The sequence below is a fragment of the Anastrepha obliqua genome, chromosome 3, assembly GCF_027943255.1.
Source record: "Anastrepha obliqua isolate idAnaObli1 chromosome 3, idAnaObli1_1.0, whole genome shotgun sequence".
Taxonomy (NCBI): domain Eukaryota; kingdom Metazoa; phylum Arthropoda; class Insecta; order Diptera; family Tephritidae; genus Anastrepha; species Anastrepha obliqua.
This window is the reverse complement of record NC_072894.1, coordinates 73,207,244-73,227,455: the sequence shown is the minus strand read 5'-3', so window position 1 is coordinate 73,227,455 and position 20,212 is coordinate 73,207,244. Positions and strand designations below refer to the sequence as shown.

The following is a 20,212-nucleotide window of genomic DNA, read 5'->3' as shown; positions in this document are numbered from 1 at the left end:
TACAAGTGCATATAAAAAAAATATAACTCTGCCAATAAATAAATTGGAAGAATATATACCTTTTTTGTAACTAGAAACAAAATTTCTATAGGTTTATTATTCTCTTTGAAAATGGCACAACACTCAAAAGCACACATTACAACACGCTACGCAATGGAAATTGAACTCTAAAATTAGCAAAACGAAGTGAAAATAAAAATGTATTAAAATTGCGTTGATTTTTAGTTAGAAAGGGAGTTCCCGAGTTTTGAAAATTAGAACAAAAATGTTGCCATCCTTCAGAAAAAAAGAAAATTTCAAAAAAAAAAAAAAAATTAAAGACTAGAACCCAAAACAACGCAACCTCGAAAATCTAACAACGCACAGTAAAAATTAGTACTAATTAAGTAGCGACGCAACTTCGCAGAAACGCAAAACGAAACGACGCAAAGCGAGGTATTGGTGTATTATCTATTCCCGCGCTGAACCGAAAACTTTATGAATCGATTGAAGCCGCTATGACCACCATGACAGCCACCTACGCACTAGGGCAGTTATAAGGGAAACCCCTTAGAAAACTTAAAATGTCAACAAAATTGTCCCAAAATCTCTCAACAGTTACATTGGTGAATCTTCAAGATGTTAAAGTAAATTTTAAAATTCCAGTGTAATTGTCACACAGTTTAGAAAAGTCAAGGAAAAGGAAATGGTTCAGTACGGTGTTTTTTTTTTTCTTTGCTGTTTTTCTATAATAACTTTTTGAAGACAAATTTGAAATTGAGAAAACATTGCAAAAGATTGAGGAAAGCTTATTTAAGAATCCCTAAGTCAATAGACGGTCACCGTAGCCGAATGAGTTGGTGCGTGATTACCATTCCGAATTCACAAAGAGAACGTAGGTGCAAATCTCGGGGAAACACCAAAATTAAGAAAACAGTTTTCTAATAGCGGTAGTCCCTCGGCAGACCAAGGCAAATCTCCAAGTGTAATTCTGCCATGAAAAAGCTCCTCATAAAAATATTTGCCGCACACCACAAATAGGAGGAGGAGCTTGGCCAAACACCCAAAAAGGGTGTACGCGCCAATTATATACATATATGTGTATATAAGTCAATAATATTAGTAATTTTATTTTGGATTTATGTAGTTTTATACTTCTTAGTCAATACGTTTTTTTATTCCCTTTTTTAATGTATAATTTCATTTACTGGACCGCTTAGAAAATTAAACTTTATGGGCAGACTTCACTCCTAATAATAATGTGCTCTGTTTTGGAAAACCATACAATCTCTTCCTTCAAAGTTAGCAAAATTTTCCATATACTATATTAATTTGACATGTCTACTGAACATATTTTTTTTTAATTGCAGCTTCGAAATAACATTCAATTAAACTCAGCAACATACAACCAGTTTTTTGGTCGTAATAACTTTTATGATCTCTTAAAAGTGGTATACTTTTAAACAGCGTTTTCGAATTTTTTATGGCTCTCCAATAAAAGTTTGCAATTTAAGAAGCAGAAAATGCAGCGCACTAACTTTTATGAAAATAAGTAAGAAGTAAGTGTTAAATTCGCTCCGAAACGAATTTTATATACCCGTTCATATTTTAGCAAAATTTAATTTGAGCTGGCTAATAATTTTTGGAATAAACTCAAACTCATAGATAATTAAAATTTAGTATTAATATACAAAGACATTAAGCGTGGTTTCCATCCGATCCAATAATATTTATGTCAGATCAATAGGTGGTGAGGGGCAATACGTGTACCAAGTTGGGGCGAGTAATCGAGATGCACGCATTTACTCAAGATTTCCACAAACCAATATATGTAATCATGTTGACTAAGTCACCCAAACAAAAATAAACTAATAGTTTAGGGTGGTAGCCAAATAAAACACACGCGACGATGTTTCGCAAGTTTTATATACCTAAACCGCTTCAGCAACCGCGCCACACGTTTCTTGACCGAACTTACGCGAACTGAAAATTTCTACTGCCTTATGAAAAAAACAACGTTAAAACTTATATTATATTAATTATTATTTTACAAATGCATGCTTGAAGCTCACAACAGTCACACATACATTACTGCTAACTCTCGCTTTCCGCTCTTGTTAATCGTTATTTTTTTTTATTTTTTAATGCAAAATATTGTTTGTATAAACGTTGTTTGCAAAAATTATAGAATTCATATTCCTTGGTAAAGTTTTTCCTAATCATTTCCTTCACATAGGAACTTATATTTGCTTTCCAGGGATTAGCATTCATTGGTGTAGTAACTAAACCGTTTTCCACATCTGAGGAAGAAATTTAACAAAATATAAAGGTAAAGCCTGTTTGTAATCACATTCAAGTCCTTAGTCATACAAATGAAACAGTTTCAAAATTATACGACCAGACAAGTAGTCATGACAGTATTAAAGGAATGTATTTAAATATCTAATCCCGTGATTTCGGAATTGTTCTTAGAATGAAATTAAATACAAAATCATTATAACTCTACTGAAATCCTCTTCATATACTTTATATTCCAGTTTTTTGGTATTACAAAAAGTTCTCTAAATGCAGGTTTTGCATAGCTTGGTACTACAAGCATATGGTACATCTGTCGCCGAAGCAATAAACGTCTAAGTCGAAAATCATGTTTTCGAATATAACTCGGGGCCATATTTAATATCAATAACAAAACAGTGTTGGAAAAAGAAACATTTCGCCTGGATATGTACCAGTTTCGTTAGCAGGCATAACACAACATAACTCAGTTTTTTCTAATGGACTTTCTAAATCAACTCACGCAGTCAATGTTTGGGGCCATAGATAAATAGCCTCTCATTGCCTAAAATTTGCATGGAAATATGCCGAGGCTGGTCGAATCATTTTCTCTAAAAAACTGTCCATATCATGAATAAGGTTACAACAATATATGTATAGGTATGTGTGTTTTTATTTACCAAAATATAGCTGTGTTACGCCACGGAAAAATTTTGGTATGTAATGCTCCAGTACTTTTAAGGTAACATTCAAATCCTCCCACGAGCCCACAACCGCATATTCTTTCTCAACATTTTTTATAGCCAATTGCAAAGTGCTTTTTGAATTGAAGGGTCTGTAATAGTTTTAATTCAAAATAACAAAATATGATGCACCATAAATGATTCACAAAGACATACTCGCAACTTGGATCATGACCACAAAAAAATAATGTTTGCCGTTTGTGATCTACAATCGTATTTTGAAATTTCGAGCCCGTCTCGTAGCGACATTCTGGATCATGTTGTAGCACACAGTCTTCGAAGCTCTTCTTATACCATTGCGCATTGCGAAATTTCTTAGTCAACTTGTACATTTGCACTGCTGTCCATGGTGCACGCCTATAATAGAACCAACTTATAACCCGTTCCACAGGATCACGTATCATGTTGATATAAATGGGCTGTGGTAAACCGAATTCTCTAAAATCAATATAATTTACATGCGCTGAATGGGCATGCGGCTCCTCGTAACCGATTAACTCATTCGCTAATTCCTCTTGTTCCTCATCCAAAAGACTTTGTCGTACTGGTTCAGAAAATAGTGCTCTACTAGCGCCAAACCCATTTATAGTACTCAAGCGCCGAATAAGTTCAATAAGATGTTCGCTGCCAACTTTCGGTACCCGATTAAAGAAAAGTAAATCGGTTTCGGCAAACTGGGTGTTATTTAAGCTCTTTGGTATAAGCGAATCAAGCTGAATGTTGAACAAGTGCAAGAAATATAAATAAAATTATCAGCATGCGCTCTTTTTTGTTGTTTTTTTTCTTCTACTTAAAACAGTAATTGCGTATAGCCATGAATGATATTCCCAGAAGTCAAAAAGCATTTCTACGTAAATATGAATTTGGCATAGATATTGGCCGTAAATGCAGGAGCAGGAAGTGAAATCGGAAAAAAAAAATGGAAAAAAGAAAAATGGATCAAAATAATTGAAAATGCCATACAATTTTTTTTTTATTTTTGTTTTCTAATACTTTGGACAATATAGTATATTCAAATTTAACCAAATTAATAGTCTTGGTTGAATATTTCCTCATCCTCATTATGCTCTGGTACTAGAACATAGTCGTCGTTGTCGATGCTTTTGAATTTACTGATTGCGCCATATTGTAGATATAAACGTTGTTTACAAAACTCATAAAACTCAATTTCATTGGTAAGATTCTTGCTAAGGATGTTACGTGTTTCCTGGCTCACTGGTCGCTTCCCCGCATTTTTATTCACCATCGATAATTTTTCTCTATCCACTGAAATGTTCAAGATATTTGTAAACGTTATTATAAAAAAACGACAGCGCTAAATTAATTTTCTCTTACTATAGTACACCACTTTCGCGTGTTTGAAAAATTTCGGTATATAATGCTCAAGCACAGCTAAGGTGATGTTGGTATCTTCCCATGTCCCAACAACTGCGTAATCTTCGTCTACCGTTTGTTTAGCTTTCTGCATTGCCGTAACAGAATTGAAGGGCCTTTGGGCGAATGGAAGAACAAATATCAATTTACAATTTACGTTTTCCGTATAAGCCGCATATGAAGGCATACATATATTCATACTCATGTACAAGTACGTGCATTAGAGTGGGTCGCGTTTAAGCATAGCTTCGGTTAAGGCTTCCATTGAAAGGGTTCCGAAAGCAAAATCACAATATTTGAGATATAATAATAGTAACAAGGCTAAAATCCACCAGATGGTACTTCCACCATGTTCGGACTTCTCGAAGAAACTCAGATTTTCCCAACAAATTTTTTTGTTTGTTTTATTATCAATCAAGCAATGGTTTCGCAATTTTCGAAACATATATTATTGTTGATTAAACAATTTCAATTAAAATTAAAAAGTCTTCTTTCGTTAAACGAAGTATTTTTTTTTTATTAAACTGATCCTATGCATTTATTACTACGGCAAATGTAAAAGTACATATACCTCTTTGAACTGTGTCTACAAAAGAACGATGAATTATAAAGAGATATCGTTGGGAAAACATACTATAAAATATTAAAGGCATTTTTGTAGAAAGGAGACCCACAAGGATTTTTAGTCCGCGCCTGGATACTCCCACCGTTTTCACCCCATTTTGATATATCTGTGCGTGTCATGATATTAAAATAGAACTGGGTTTTAATTCAATATTTGAACTAAGAATAAATCAACAACTCAGAGAATCCATCCCTTTTAAAATTATTTCCTCATCAAATATCGTACGTGGCTGCATTTTCTTAATTTATTTACAAAAATTCTCAAAATGAACTAAATCTGATTTTATATATGTGTTTCCAAACATTGGATCAAATAAGAGATGGGCTAGACCAATTGCTTTTTTTCATCGGTCATTACTAAACATTGGACGTAAAAATAGATCGTCATCTAGGATTTGATACGAATATTGGGTAGTCATCGAACTGACAAATGTAGAATGATAGACCAACGCACTCGCGCTTGAAATTCTTCAGTGACCAATTTTTTTACCCACATCATTGAACAGTTGAAATCCCATTAGTGAGTCCTATACCTGCATTTGCTGATAAAAGGCTCCCTTCTATAAAAATTTAACCGTTACGCAAAAAGTATAATATTTCTAAACTGTTGGTAACGATGGAAAGAAATGCACAAATAATAAATGTACTCATCTAAACACGGTAGAATGGTGTGTTTCATCATTTCGGTATTTATATTTATATGAGTGCCAATATTAAAGGGCTAATCTCGATACCGCCTTGGCTACCTATTCGAAAAACATTTTCAATGTCCATTTAAAGTAAAAATTTGCATCAATTAGACACATAAAATTATGATTATAAGCTCTATTTGCCTTTCGGAACTCTTCTATTGTAAGCTGCCAAATTTTTCATTAAGGACGATCTGTGCTAATATGATATAGGTATATGTACTTGTAGTATTGCGCATACTACCCACTCATGTTTGTATGTAAATGAGCATGTACATGCTGACTGAAAAAGCGTGTGCTACTTACATGCAAATTTTTCTATTTTGTCCGCAAAAGAATAGTGTTTGCCGGCGATGGTCACCGGATGGATTTATTATCTCATCCTGATTGAACTGGCAGAATAAATTGTTGGTTTTTACGCAAGTATCTAAGTCCAAATTCATATATTCGTCTGAAGGACGTAGTGGCGCTAGATGTCCCATCTTTTCCTTCATATCTTGATAATACCATTCGGCGCGTGTATAGTAATGCCAGCTAATAATACGTTCGATAGGATGTCGAACCAAATTGATATAGATAGGTTTGGGTAAATGGAAACGGGTGAAGTTTATGTAGGCTAGATGTTGATTATACGCATGTGGCTTCGGCTTCGCTAACAACTCCAATGCTAATTCTCGCTGCTTACGTGGTGCAATTAGAACGGTCTCGTGACCTTTACTAATATCGCGTGATGTTGTAAAACCATTAAGTTTACCCAAAGTAGTCAAGAGCTGCATCATTGATTGACTACCCACTTTTGGTACCCTATTAAATATTATCAAATCCACGTCAGCTTTCTTTGTATTATTCAAATTGTCAGCATGAAGGTTTAATTCCGAGGTCCGCTCGTTACTTTCGTCACTGCTTGCTAGACTGTCAGATGCAGTGGCGTCACGAACGTCATCGGCTCCATCATCGTCATCGTAGGAATCTTCAAAATTATTGTCATCTACTTCTTGTGACTTCACTTTATTTTTTTTATGGTAACGGCCTTTCTTGTGTTCAAGACGCTTATGAGGTAAAATTTCTTCATTATTATTATTATTACCAATGCTTTCTCTATCGATTTCCTTATGATGTCTGAGCGGCTTGAGAATATTTCGCGATCTACGCTGTTAGGGAATTGAATTGCATTTCTAAAATGGTTTCGTATAATTGCATTTTTTCTTTACGTTATGAGGGCGATTTAAACCATAACCATTTGCAGGTCGACTAACGAAAATGAACAGAGACAAATTATAAATAGAGTGGGGGACAGATAGAATCCCTTGTTGAATGAGGGTGTACGCTACAAGTACATTGAAGCATCGACTTGAAAACATATTAGTATCTAAAAGATTTTGCCAATAACATTTAATACTTAAAAGCCAAAATAAGCACGAACAAATGTCAAATTAGTGGAATTCATACATTTCAATATCCATTTTAAACCAAACAAATTTTTTGGTATTTTTATTAAATGCTATAGTAAACAAACTCAAGTGAAGTAAACAGAAAAACTGTAAAATTCAGATGCCACTTCAGAAAGTTAGTGAATTGATAGTACATATACATATATACATATACTAGATACATATAAGGACTCACAGTAAAAAACATACCCCAATATGAATGAAAAATTTAACAAATTTAATATTTGTTTGGCTTTACTTGAGATGGCTAAGATTTAGGACTTTCACTCTTTTACGAGTATTTGTGTAAAATACATAGATTTCCTCGTATACCTCATGAATTTCATCAGTGGTACGAAGGAGCTATTCATATTTCAGTATTACAATAACACAGCCAAGAACTCTTTGTTAGGTTTTTATGTTTTCGAGAATTTTCTATGGCACCAATGATCTTTGAGAAGCTAGCCGCTCTCGCGAGTATAAATGTATTTTGTTTTGAATTCTTGAATCTTCTTCAAATGCAATTCTCCAACTCATGGCGCTGGTATGCTAAATTGCCCATTTGATTCAAGAATATTACATTTTTTTTATCTGTAAAATGAAGGGGGTTTTGCAATACTTTTCTTGTCCAAGCATAATTCAGTTTCCATTTAATGCGCTTAATTTAGAGTCCCCTTTGTGCGGGTGGTAAACGCTCGAAGTAGTGCGCGTTGTTGCCACGGTTTGTGTCCGGCGTTTACCTACACCGGTCGACCCTTCTCCGTTTTTTGTAAATTTTGTCTATTTCTATTCTCTGCAAATGTTGAGAATATATTTAGACATATATTCTTTCTCTCTCTCTCTTTCTCATTCTCTCTCTGAGTACTACGCTACACGCACTTTTTTTTAATTTGTGAGCTTGTGGATATTACCCAAATGCTATAACTAAATCCAAAGGCCAAGTACAGCAGCACCCCAGGTCTGGAGCATCCGCCTTACAGTATAAACTCATTAACGACAGCACTTCACGACGTAATGCAAAAAGTTTGCCTTGCCTGCAAATAGTGTCTTAAAGTCAGTTTCTCAAATATTTTTAAAACGGGAGTGACATCACTTGTTCGTTGTGATATTTTTTGTCTCCTTCGCCTCCTTTGTAAGGTGTTTAGCCGAGCCCCTCCTTCAATTTCGTGGTGTGTGTCTCTATGTTTTTCCACATATGGAGGGGCCTATAGTTTTATGCCACCCTCGTATGGCAATCAGATTTTTGGGAAGACCTTTTTCAATGCAGAAATATACATGCCATTGCCTGCTGAGAGGCAACCGCTTTTACAAAATATTTTTTCTATCATTTGTTGTTCCATGACCACTGTGGACTACAAACCCGCAGCTTTCTGAATGGTAGTCAAACTCATACATACCTGATTGCATATGTATGTAAAATTACGAGTGGTCATTATAAATGATAAAACTTAATTGTCAGTCACTAATTTTTTATTTACTTTCTTATTAATTGGTCAACTTATTATGTATGTACAATTATGCAATCATGACAGCTACACAATTGTTCTTTTGTTATGGCGATAGTGCAACAAATCACATAAGAGTATATCCCGTTATATTTCGTGATATCTAATATTTCTTTAATTTTATGGCAATATATTGCTTATAAAGACGTTGTTTACAAAAATTATAAAACTCGATTTCGTTAGTCAAATTCTTGTGCAATATTTCGCGAACTTCCTGCGAAACACTTGGCTTAATGGAATTTCTATTAACTTGATGTAGGTGATTCTCAGCCTCTGAAAATTCAAATAGCAAAGAATAGTGTAAATTAAGCCAATACGTATACAAAGTTCATTTCAGCAAAACAGCATCCAAATACATTAAGTGGCATACTTTCTGAATATTATATTAGTAATAAAAATTATCGCTGCAATTCATGCCCGTGGATGAATGCACATTTTAGGGACGCAGCGATAATTGTGGAACATGTGCATTTTCTTTGCACGAATATATGCGAGGAAATACATACATACATGTGTATGTATATACAGATCTACGTAGTAGTCCAAAGACAAAATTTGTATTCCTCCTTAAAACAAGTGTTGAATCAGCCTTTCCAATCGTACGTCCTAAAGAAATTGAATGGACTAATAAACTAATAGATGAACAACAAGCTATTTGGGCATTGTTTTTTTTTTTTGCATTTAAACTTAAGAAGAAAATCAGTATGAAGGTCCAGGTGAATTAGACATTTTTTTATTAATTTTAGTTTGAAGTTCCAACAAAGTTACGATTACTGGAGATCGTTAAAGAATTGGTTGTCCGAGTGCTCTGGTTTAACCGAATGTGTCGTACAATTCCTCCAGAAGAAAGTTCGATATTTGTGTAATCAACTGTTTAATTAATACCAGTTGGGTTCCATAGAGCTACGATTTGCCACCGTTTTATTATTACATATTAGAGAACGGCTGAATCTCGACTTCGGTCATGTTCGACCACAAAAACTCAGTTCAGTTTCGGTTCGGCTTTGGCAAAACCAAATCTAAACTTTGGCCAAACATTTCTTAACAAAACAGTTTTTGTAATTCACATCACAGCAATAAGATTTGCTGTAATAACACCAAAACAAAAACAAAAAAAAACAATGTTTATGTACAATATAATAATGATTTTTCTTTAAAGTTGTTTTTCTTAAATTTATTTTAGTTGTTGGCGTAGCAACGCGCGCCGGGTACAGCTAGTTTTAAATATACACAGACGGACAAAAGTATTTTTCACTTTGCCTATTGGTCTTTTTCTAAGCAATTGCTTAAACAAATATGTATTATCGCAAAAAGTATTAATATTAAGAAATATTTACATACATCAGTTTATTCATTTCAAAAACCAAATAACTTCATTTATAATTTTATTTCTAAGAAAAGTGTGAACTAAAAATTAAACATATGAGTTATACGGGCAAAAGTATTCGTCCCTTAAATCCATTACTTATTAACATAAATAAAAATAAAAATTGCATACGAAGTTTGCATTCCATTTTGCTGAATAACTTCTATCAAGCGCACTAATTTTGTGTTTTCTAGTTTCTAGTAATTCTAGTTTTCGACAAATTTTGCTCTAAAATAACTAAATAACTTATATATATATATATAATTATATAATTGGCGCTTACACCCTTTTTGGGTGTTTGGCCGAGCTCCTCCTCCTATTTGTGGTGTGCGTCTTTATGTTGTTGAACAAATGGAGGGACCTACAGTTTCAAGCCGACTCCGAACGGCAGATATTTTTATGAGGAGCTTTTTCATGGCAGAAATACACTCGAAGGTTTGCCATTGCCTGCCGAGGGGCGACCGCTACTAGAAAAATGTTTTTCTTAATTTTGGTGTTTTCACCGATACTCGAACCGACGTTCTCTCTGTGAATTCCGAATGGTAGTCACGCACTAACCCATTCGGCTACGGCGGAAAATAAATAGCATACTGTATTAAATTAATCCATTGTGCCATCAATTAATAAGCGCTCTCCTACACCCACAGCGGACCTACAGCTCCACACCATTACTCCACCACCCCCATGCTTGACTGTGGTTGAATATTTTTTCTGGTTCCAGACCAGCGCAGACCGAAATACGACCTTCCGATCGAGAAAGGCTAAATTTGTTTCTCCTTTATCTCCCTTCATCCTTCTTCCAGAATAATTTGTTTCCCCTTTATTCGTTCGGCTTATTAATACCTTCCTTCTACTTTTGCTAGCATTGAAAATAATTTTACGCTCTTCAATAGTAGTTTATTTACATTCCCCACCAATATTTTTAAAACCACTCACTTTGTCAAAACCTATAACGGAAATTTGAGCAATGATGTAACTATTCACAACTATTTGGATTAACTTTAGGGTTGCCATATCAACTTCCTTATTTGCCTCTTTTATAGAAAACAAGAATTGAAATATATCGTTAATGACGAAAACTTATGTATGCCCAAGGAAAAACTTAATTTATTTATAAATATAAAAAAAAAAACAAATTAACTGCTATAAAACGTTATCAGACCAAGCATTAATAGAGAAAAATATTTCTACAGATCTGCAGAAGTTTTGGAGCCATAGGCTTCTCCAAAATCCATTTAAACTAAACGAGGAATACTTTTATCCTACTGTGTATATCTGTTCCTCCTGTGAGTGTGAGTATTGAGCAATTGGCCAGTGGTGTAGGTCAGCTCTATATCAATAGACCGTGCCACTTGAAAAGTGACAGAAAATGCCGATAAGATATTGTTTTTACATTACATTAATATATTAAACTATAACTATATGTTAAATAATTTCTTTTTTGAATATACTGAAAATATACTCAAAAAGCCAGTGCTTGTTTGTTATTTAGACCCTTGAAGATGTTCAATTCGGCTATAAAAATCGGTGTTCAGCCGGTCTCTAATTATTGTTATTTTTCGGTAGAATGCGTTTGAAAATCGCGTTATATCGAGATAAAATTCAGAATTTATTTGGCTTAAGTGTCTAATTCACGCGTACCACAATATTATTCGTACTATTGGTGGAAAGGGGCCTTAAACTGTTTGAAGTGTTGACAAGATGAGCTACGAGTATATATACAAAATCGGCAAAAAAAATTGCAAAACTATTGAACGATGTTTCTTAATGCATTTTTAATAAAATGGCCCACCTAACTTTTCAACTCATGAAACAAATATGTATAGCATGTAGGTAAATGAATACATTACTGATATGATATGAGCAGATATGATGATATCAGACCATTTGAAATTTACAGAAATACAGAAATTTTGTACGGCGTTCATTAGGAGGATGTCAAAATGATGACATGTCAAATATCTACATATGTGAAGAAAGCATGTGGTTGCTTCAAGTAAAATTTAAAATAAACATCCATAGATATTGATTAGACGTCCTCGTAAGAACTTGGCCTTTCTGGTTACACAACATTAATATGATAAATAGTTTATGATAAATAATATCTCGCTAATTATTCGCTGAAGATATTGAATGACAAAAATAAAACAAAGAACAGCTACCGAAGTAATTTGTGTTTGAAAATCCGACGTCGAAGAGACATTTTATTAGAGTGAAAGCACCACAAGGAATTGAATGAGTCTGGTTATGAATAAAACACAGCGACATCATCTCCTGCAATTAACGATGGACCGAAATAACAATTTAACAGCATCACTAGAAGAGCAAAAACCATACTTTAAACGTCGCTCGTCTAGCACATGGACAATGGGCAAATGTTATGAGTTCTCTCTCTCTCTCTCTCTCTTAGTATTCGAGAAAACAGTTTTCTGGAAGCTTAAATTATCTTTGAAATGATGTATGTTTTTTTAAACATGCAATAATATATCAGCTTTCATTGTGCTTAATAAGGCAAACACTAGCGATGGCAAAGGGAAGTCCAGTGGGCTCAAGAACTTGGCTTTCCTCAGGGCTCGTAATTGATGCCACCTCGGTAGAGACACAAAAATTGGAAAGGCTCTCATTCAAACTCAGTTTAGGTGATAATATTAGCAACCAAGTTTATATGTTGATTGCTGAATTTTCCTGCAGGTGATTTTTATAACTGCATTAGTTGTAAATTTATGTGCATGTTGTGTGCATATGTATGTTCCTCTGCATATACAAAAATTTTAACTAGTTCACGCATGCTTGTGTTGTGTACTTTGGGGATTAGAGTTTGCGTATTTTCCAACCACAAAATATTATACATATGTACTTGTATAATGCAATTTTAAACCAAAAGAAAATATACTGAAATCAAATTTTTTGAGACGCTTTGAGATGTATAAGTTTGCAATTAAGTGCAAACGATCTGTCATCATGCCATTTGCAAATTATGAAGGCAAATACAAGTATACATACATATAAGTATATGTTTAGTTGCTATATTACCATGATAATTTGTAAATGCCATGATGTCAGATTTTTGAACACAGTTGTGAAGTGCCCTTATGTATTTTTTTTTTTTTTTGTTAGAAAATACCCATACCCCTAATCGCAAACATGCTTTTACTGCCACATTATAAATTATTTTGAACTGCATAAAATGTTTATAAAACGAGATATTACTGTAATATGTCTCAGTCGCTCCAGCAAAGAACCTCGGTATGTAATGCTCCAGCACCGTCAGTGTAATATTAGTTTCCTCCCATGTACCAATTACAGCGTAATGGTTTTCAACATTTCTTTTCGCTTGTTGCATAGCCTGGTACGAATTGAATGGCCTAAATTTTTATATGCAAAAAATAACAATAATTTTACAAATGTTGACAAATCCCTTTAGCATCCAACTCTCTTTCTACACGGTTTTTGAAATATCACGGTTCACTAATACATTTATTTTCAAGAAATTTTCGTTCTTGCAGGAATCTCAAAACAAAAAGAGTTTTTCAAAACAAAAAATAGTTCCAAAAGTAAAAATGTTTCGTGTAAGATTAAGAAAAAATACATTAATACAAATGTATGCAACGATGCAATGAAAACATTTTAAAACTAGAAAAGTCCGACTGTGAATAAAAATTTCGAGATATTTCTTAGGTTGCATGTAGCTGGATAACAAGTATTGTGCGCAAAATTAATCATCCAATTTAGTTTTTGAATCACTTTTAATGAATAAAAAAAATAATTTCGAGTGACGGAAATCTTTATTTGGCCTTTAAGCGCTCCATTGCTTTTCTGTTCGTATACTGCAGCTGCGTAGTTCTCAAGTGTCAAATATGATTGACGTACGACGCCATTTGAAAAATTATCAGTTTTTCTATTGGGCAATTGATTTTGCGCCACCTTGTATAAACAACTCGAGAAAGCAAAAAACAATGGCTAATAATGGTCCAGTCCGTAATAAGCGTGCATCAAGTAGAGATTAATAGTTGCGAAACTGATTTTTTGTTAGAATTTTTATATGTTTTGTACTTATGGATTGAATTTTCACTGTACCACTAATTTTAATTTTTTATCATAAAAATGAATTGTTTTTTGTAAAATATTTGCGCAATAATTTAAAACTGTTTTATGGTCAATCTTTAGCTCCTGAACGATGCTACGATGGCATGTTAGCCAGTCAATATCGATTATTTTTGTGATTGCATCGACTTTATCGAAATTTTCTTTAACATCAAAAATGCCTCAACTGAAAATTGCACGTAATTGGCTGTTACAGTATCGGCACCATAAACACCATTCACAATTTCAGCGGCCTTGCATTCTGGCTTGCTTTTTCGCCTTTAACAAAGAAATACTGTAAAATGTACCGAATTTTCTCTTTTTTGACTTCCAGTAACTCACAACTGAATGGAATAAACAAACAACAGCGAAAATATTTTTTTAGTGTAAAATGACACCTTGACAACGACCATAAACTTTGAATTGTTTGATCTATACCTTACGAGATATCGATCACTACAGCCATCTATAGAGAAAATAATGGATTTCTTTTTTCCCAATCTAATATTCCCGTAATTATATATTTACAATATATGGATTTCATTATTACTTCTTTTGCACTTTTTTTTGTGAAAATATTTAGAGCTTTTTCATCTTACACGATTTTTCAAAGTTGTGGAACATTTCCCCAAATTTACCATATGTCGAATGTATTTTTTACACGACTTTTTTGTGCACGATTTTCCAGGGAACGTGTCTACCGTGTAAAACAAGAGTTGGATGTATCTGATTTTTATAATTATATATTAAATTATACCTGCACAGAAACTATAACGAAAACTTCTATGATCCCTGTTTCTTTTTCATTATAAAATTTCAAGATCTGAATAAAAAATTTAAAACTAAAAAAGCTGGCACAAACTAGGCATAGTTACTTTATTATTATTACTTTTCAATGAGAATTTGAGGCATGCAACAGTGACTTATTTTTCCAATCTGTACCAATGAAAATAAATGACCTAGCAGCTAATTTAAGAACTGGACACAATCATAAATTATTTTACTAAACATATGGGTGGCGATGGCGGATATTCCACTTGTTTCAAATAAAGTAACTATACAGATCAACAATTTCCAAGAAATCACAATCCAGAAATTGCTTTCAAGTTTGCAAAAAAAAACACAAAATATCCTAAAAAGCTACAAAATAAAGCCAAAAAAAGTATCAGTTAATTTCCTTTTCTTAGAAATTTCTTCTCAGAATATAAGCAATATGAATGTGAAATAGATGTTTATAATTGTAATTAAATTACTAGGGTTACTATTTACATTTCTGGTATAACACTAAAAAAATTAACATTACCAAAATTGTATCGCCATTTTTTGACATTTATAAAAGTTACCCCATTTTGAGTTACGCCTCTGCTCGTGTTCTCGATTTTTTACAGTTTTAAAAAAGGATTTGACTTTGCAAATTTTGCATCAAAAATGAATTTAACGGTGCGAAAACCTTAAACATGTTGGGAAACCGTTTCGGAAGTGATACTTTAAAGAAAACATCCATTTACGAGTGGCATTAACGCTTTCAAAGAGATCGTTAGTCCATCGAAGATGGCGGTGAGTGGCAGGCCGTCGACATTGAAAGCTGATGGAAATATCAATAAAGTGAATGAAAAGCTGATCAATAACCGCAAATTAACCAGCAGAGAACTGACAGAGGACCTAAATATTGCTTATGGATCCATTCGGGTCATTGAAGTTAATCAGTTAATCCGACAGTTAGTAAGGACTATTATTTGGGTGTTATGAAACGTTTACGAAAAAGAAAGGATTTATGGGAAACTCATTCCTGGATTTTACACCATGACAACCCACTGTCGCTCAGTGCCATCATTATTCATGAATTTTGGGCCAAGAACGAAACAAATACGATCCAACAGCCACCAAATTCACCAGATATGGCTTGCTGCGATTATTTTCTGTTTGATCGAGTCAAAGAAACAACTACAAGGAACCCGTTTAAACAGCCGAAAGGAAGTAATGGTAAAATCGAAGACGACTCTGATGGCAATACCGAAAACAAAGTTCCAGAAATGTTTCGGCAGTTGGATCAAACGTTGGCATGAGTGCGTTGCCGCTAAAGGTCTTTTGAAGTCGGGTGTACTTTGAGGAAGTTAATATCACTTTTGAACAATAAACTTGTATTTTGAATTTTCTAAATATATTCCAGGACCTTTTTGATGACAATGACCAATACACTTTTGTATTTATTTGAATACTCTCAACACTTTGTTCAGTAGCGTTTCTAGAGTGTTTTTTAAATTATGTGGTATCCAAAGCGAACACGCCTTTTTTACCACAAGGTGATTATGTAAAATTTTATTGATGCTGGGCGCGCTACTGCCCAAGGATGCCTGCATCTCACGGTATGTGACATGACGATCATTTGCACGCATTTCGAGCGCCACAATTGATTTTGGACGACTTTACGAAATTCGCCGTTGAAAGAACAGAGCTCATGAGAAAATTCATTGTACCGATTTTTTCAGTATAAAAATTTTTCTTTATCGATGCATTCTTGTCTTGTTAATCGACGTCAAAAATTGCGAAAAATAATTGCATGTCAATGTTCACATTCTAATTTAATTTTTTTTTACGAGATGGATTTTTAAAGTCACTGTAAACAACACTAAAAAGACTCATACATCAAAACATTTTGCGTATATTTATGCTAAAACAAGCCAAATTTTCCAATGGAAAAATCAGATGGCGCCTAATACCAGTAAAAGTACCAAGTTCAGAAATGTAAATAGTAAGCCTCGTAGTCTCAAACACGCTTTTCTAAAACCGCTTATTTAAAAATATTTGGCTCAACATCTAGAGAAGCAAATGTACTGATTGCGCTCAAATATTTATGGCGGAGTTATGTTAAAAAAATACCCAGAATTTAACAATGAAACCAAAAATTTCGAACCTACGTTCTGGAATGCCAAATGGTAGTCACGCACCAACCCATTCGGCTACGGCGGCCGCCTTTAGGCACATAATATAAGAACATACCAGAAAGAGTGCGCGCAGAAGTGCTATGCAGAAAATAATGATTTTAAAAATATCTCAAGCGCGATTCATTTACAAGAGAAATTTAGAACATTTTTTGTACAAAAGCCTTGCCCAGTGTCACTGTAATATAGATTCTGAAGAATCAAAAAAGTCCACAATCAAGAGTGTGTTAACAATAAAATGTCTAATATTTAAGTATGACTATAAAAGCGGTTAAATTGTTGATTTCAGATAAGCAATACAGGTGGGGATCGTATCAGATCTAGGCTAATTTTGTTCTTTTATTTTTGTACAAAAGTGTCGTTCTGAATGTCTGAAGTCGATTTGATAACAAAAATTGTAGACAAAAGTCTTGAAAATTTTAGATGTATTTAGTTACTGTGTGCATTTAGTTAGTCATATAATGGAAGCCCCAAAGATTTATATTATTATTGTCAAAAAAAAATTGCCGAAAAAGCGCAAAAAAAACCAGGCGATCCTCTCAAGGAGATATCAAAAACTGGCAAATTAAGAATTGAATCTTTTCAAACCCTTTTTTTTACATTAACTTAAAAAAAAGGAAATATGGCTTGGAAATGTAGCTTTTAAATAAATATGAACTGTTGCTATTTTTTAATTTCTATTAAAAAAATAATAAGTTGGTATTTTTGCTTTGAAACTTTAATTCCTTTGAATCCGTGTGGATTTATTTAGTATATAAGTAAATGCGAATTTTTTTTTAATGTATTTAACTGATCTTAGCATTGGCATTTGGTCATTGATTTTCTACGTTACTTCTGTCAATAATCGGAAGCCCGAAATCTTATTGTCCTTAAGAGGCCCTATAAACTTTTAAATAAAAATTCTTTCACAATATTTCAATAATATTCTAAAAATGTTTACTCACATACATAATTCATTATTTTGGCCGCAAAAAAATAGCATTTGGCGGCGATGATCGCCCAAACCTTTCTTGTCGCCCTGCGCAAAAATGCATTCCGCATCATGTTTTAATATACATGAATCGAAAGATTTCTTCAACCACGCTATATTAGGTACTCTATACTCTTTCGGGAAATTCTTCTTACGCTCGACAATGTACCAAGGCGCACGTACATAATAAAACCAACTAATTAAGCGCTCCACCGGGTGGCGTACGAGATTAATATAAATGGGCCAGGGCATATCTAAGCGTCCGAAATCTATGAAAGCCACATGTTTTGAATATGATGTCGCATCTCCTTCCTCCATTATCTCATCGACTAAACTTAGTTCAAAAGTAGGTGTCAACATTATTGTCTCCATTAGGGAGGGCTTATCACGACGTGCCTCAAATCCATTGCGTTTGGCGAGGAATTTAAGTAGTCCCATCAACGTTTGACTACCCACTTTTGGTACGCGATTAAATAAGACAATATCTATTTCAGCTTTTTTTGTTGTGTTGACACTCTCAGGCGATAGATATGGCAGCTGTAACGAAGGGTTGGATGGCAGATGTAACGAAGAGGAGACAAGGATAATACATAACTTAGAATGTATATATGTATACATATGCGTATCGAAATAATTATTTGTACTTGAAGGGTACATAAGCGAAAATATAAAGAAGGTCGATTTTAAAGTATTTTATAGAATTCAATATATGCAGAATGAAAGGATAGGGCAACCTAAGCGACAAGCTTTTCAACAAACTATTCAGGGAATTTAACTTGGCTAATTCAAAAAATTGTTTTGTAAAATTCAGAGTTTTACCCAAAAACTAGGAGTAATAAACTGAATTCCATTATTTGCTAATAGGTGCCTTTACTAATCTACTTCTTGCGTTGTATGAGCGCGATTGCATAACTCAAGTGGCGTTAAAAAAATAAAATTTCATTAAAAAACGTATGAGACAGATTTGTCATTACTTGACTTAATGTTATATGTGAGACCACTAGAAATAGAGTAAAAATATGGGGCAAATGCAATCCAGATGATTGAAATGTAATAAATATTTATGGTTCTGGTTTCGTCAGTTGCATGCAATAAATTTTATATCCACCACATACCTCGCTGTAGAAGGGCTATTGTCGGAAATGTCGGTAAAATAACGGCAATCATCTAATCTGGCCATCTTGTAAACAATTTTTCGTTTTGTCAGGAGCTAAAAATTGCACAGCAATCTATTTGCAACCACTTGAAAAAGCTCGATACTAAAATAAGATCGATGTATGAGCGCCCTATGCTTCAACTTGGAACTCAAAGAATCAGTGATGATGAATGAATGGGAGGCGAATTAGCGAAAAAAAACCTGATGGACCGAATTTTCATCGGCGAATCGCTGGGTGAATCGTGATGAGCCGACGCAAATGGTGACCTAGATACGATTGACAGTCAGGAAGGTTTTGCTGTGCGTTTGGTAATTTGAGGAGTACTAATTTGAGGAGAAAATGGAAAAAGCGGAATTTCGTGTGCTTATTAAGCCGATTCACCCTTAGAAACCCACTGTTCCGACTGTTGTTTGGTCTCTGGTGTGTGGTGATAGATCCATGTTTCATCCACGGTTACAAAACGGCGCAAAAACTCCTTCATATTGCGATTAAACAACGCCAAACCTCCCTGTGAAGTTGTTACACGATTGCGTTTGTGGTCGACTGTGAATTACTGGATAGTCTGATAAAGGTAGCTGTAAAACACAAGCTAACTGACGCAGCGCGTTCAAATTTTGACAGGAGTCAACTGACAGATGCCTGTTGACAGAAGCAGTATTTCTTTTTCAGTAAAGAGGTCAGAAATACAAAAAGTCACGGACTTATTGACCCGCCCTCGTATGTTAACAGGATGCGTTGACTGTCAAGCCAACCGAGACAACTTCTTGAATAAAGTCATGTTCCATAAACAATGGGAGCGTTTACTATTTAGAATAAACTAATGATATACCAAAAAAAAATATGTTTGATAGTTTATAAAAAGAAACCACTATGTGGACCAACCTTTGTATTAGGGCGTATCTGTATTAGGGCGTATCACGAAAAAGTGCAAAATGCTCAACTCCTTTTTCAATCAAACTTCGACACACCCGGCATCATTCGTTCGGAAAGGACAAACGATGAATGGAGACTGTTACTCGGAGCTGTCTTAACTTTCTCGATGACAGTGATTGCGAGCATTGCCTACCCATACATGA

General features: G+C 34.2%; 2 protein-coding genes across 2 annotated transcripts in view; both read right to left on the bottom strand.

The window, feature by feature from the left end:
- Positions 1-20,212, bottom strand: part of LOC129241643 (heparan sulfate 2-O-sulfotransferase pipe-like) — an 86,430-nt gene that overhangs the window by 35,984 nt on the left and 30,234 nt on the right. The window lies entirely within an intron of this gene.
- On the bottom strand, positions 4,010-18,417 carry LOC129240431 (heparan sulfate 2-O-sulfotransferase pipe-like). Its single transcript, XM_054876217.1, has 5 exons — positions 18,015-18,417; positions 10,921-11,018; positions 5,990-6,834; positions 4,332-4,486; positions 4,010-4,262 (listed from the first exon to the last, which is right to left on the bottom strand). Exons 1-5 carry the CDS (start codon positions 18,415-18,417, stop codon positions 4,024-4,026), a joined length of 1,740 nt encoding a protein of 579 aa, XP_054732192.1. The 3' UTR covers positions 4,010-4,023.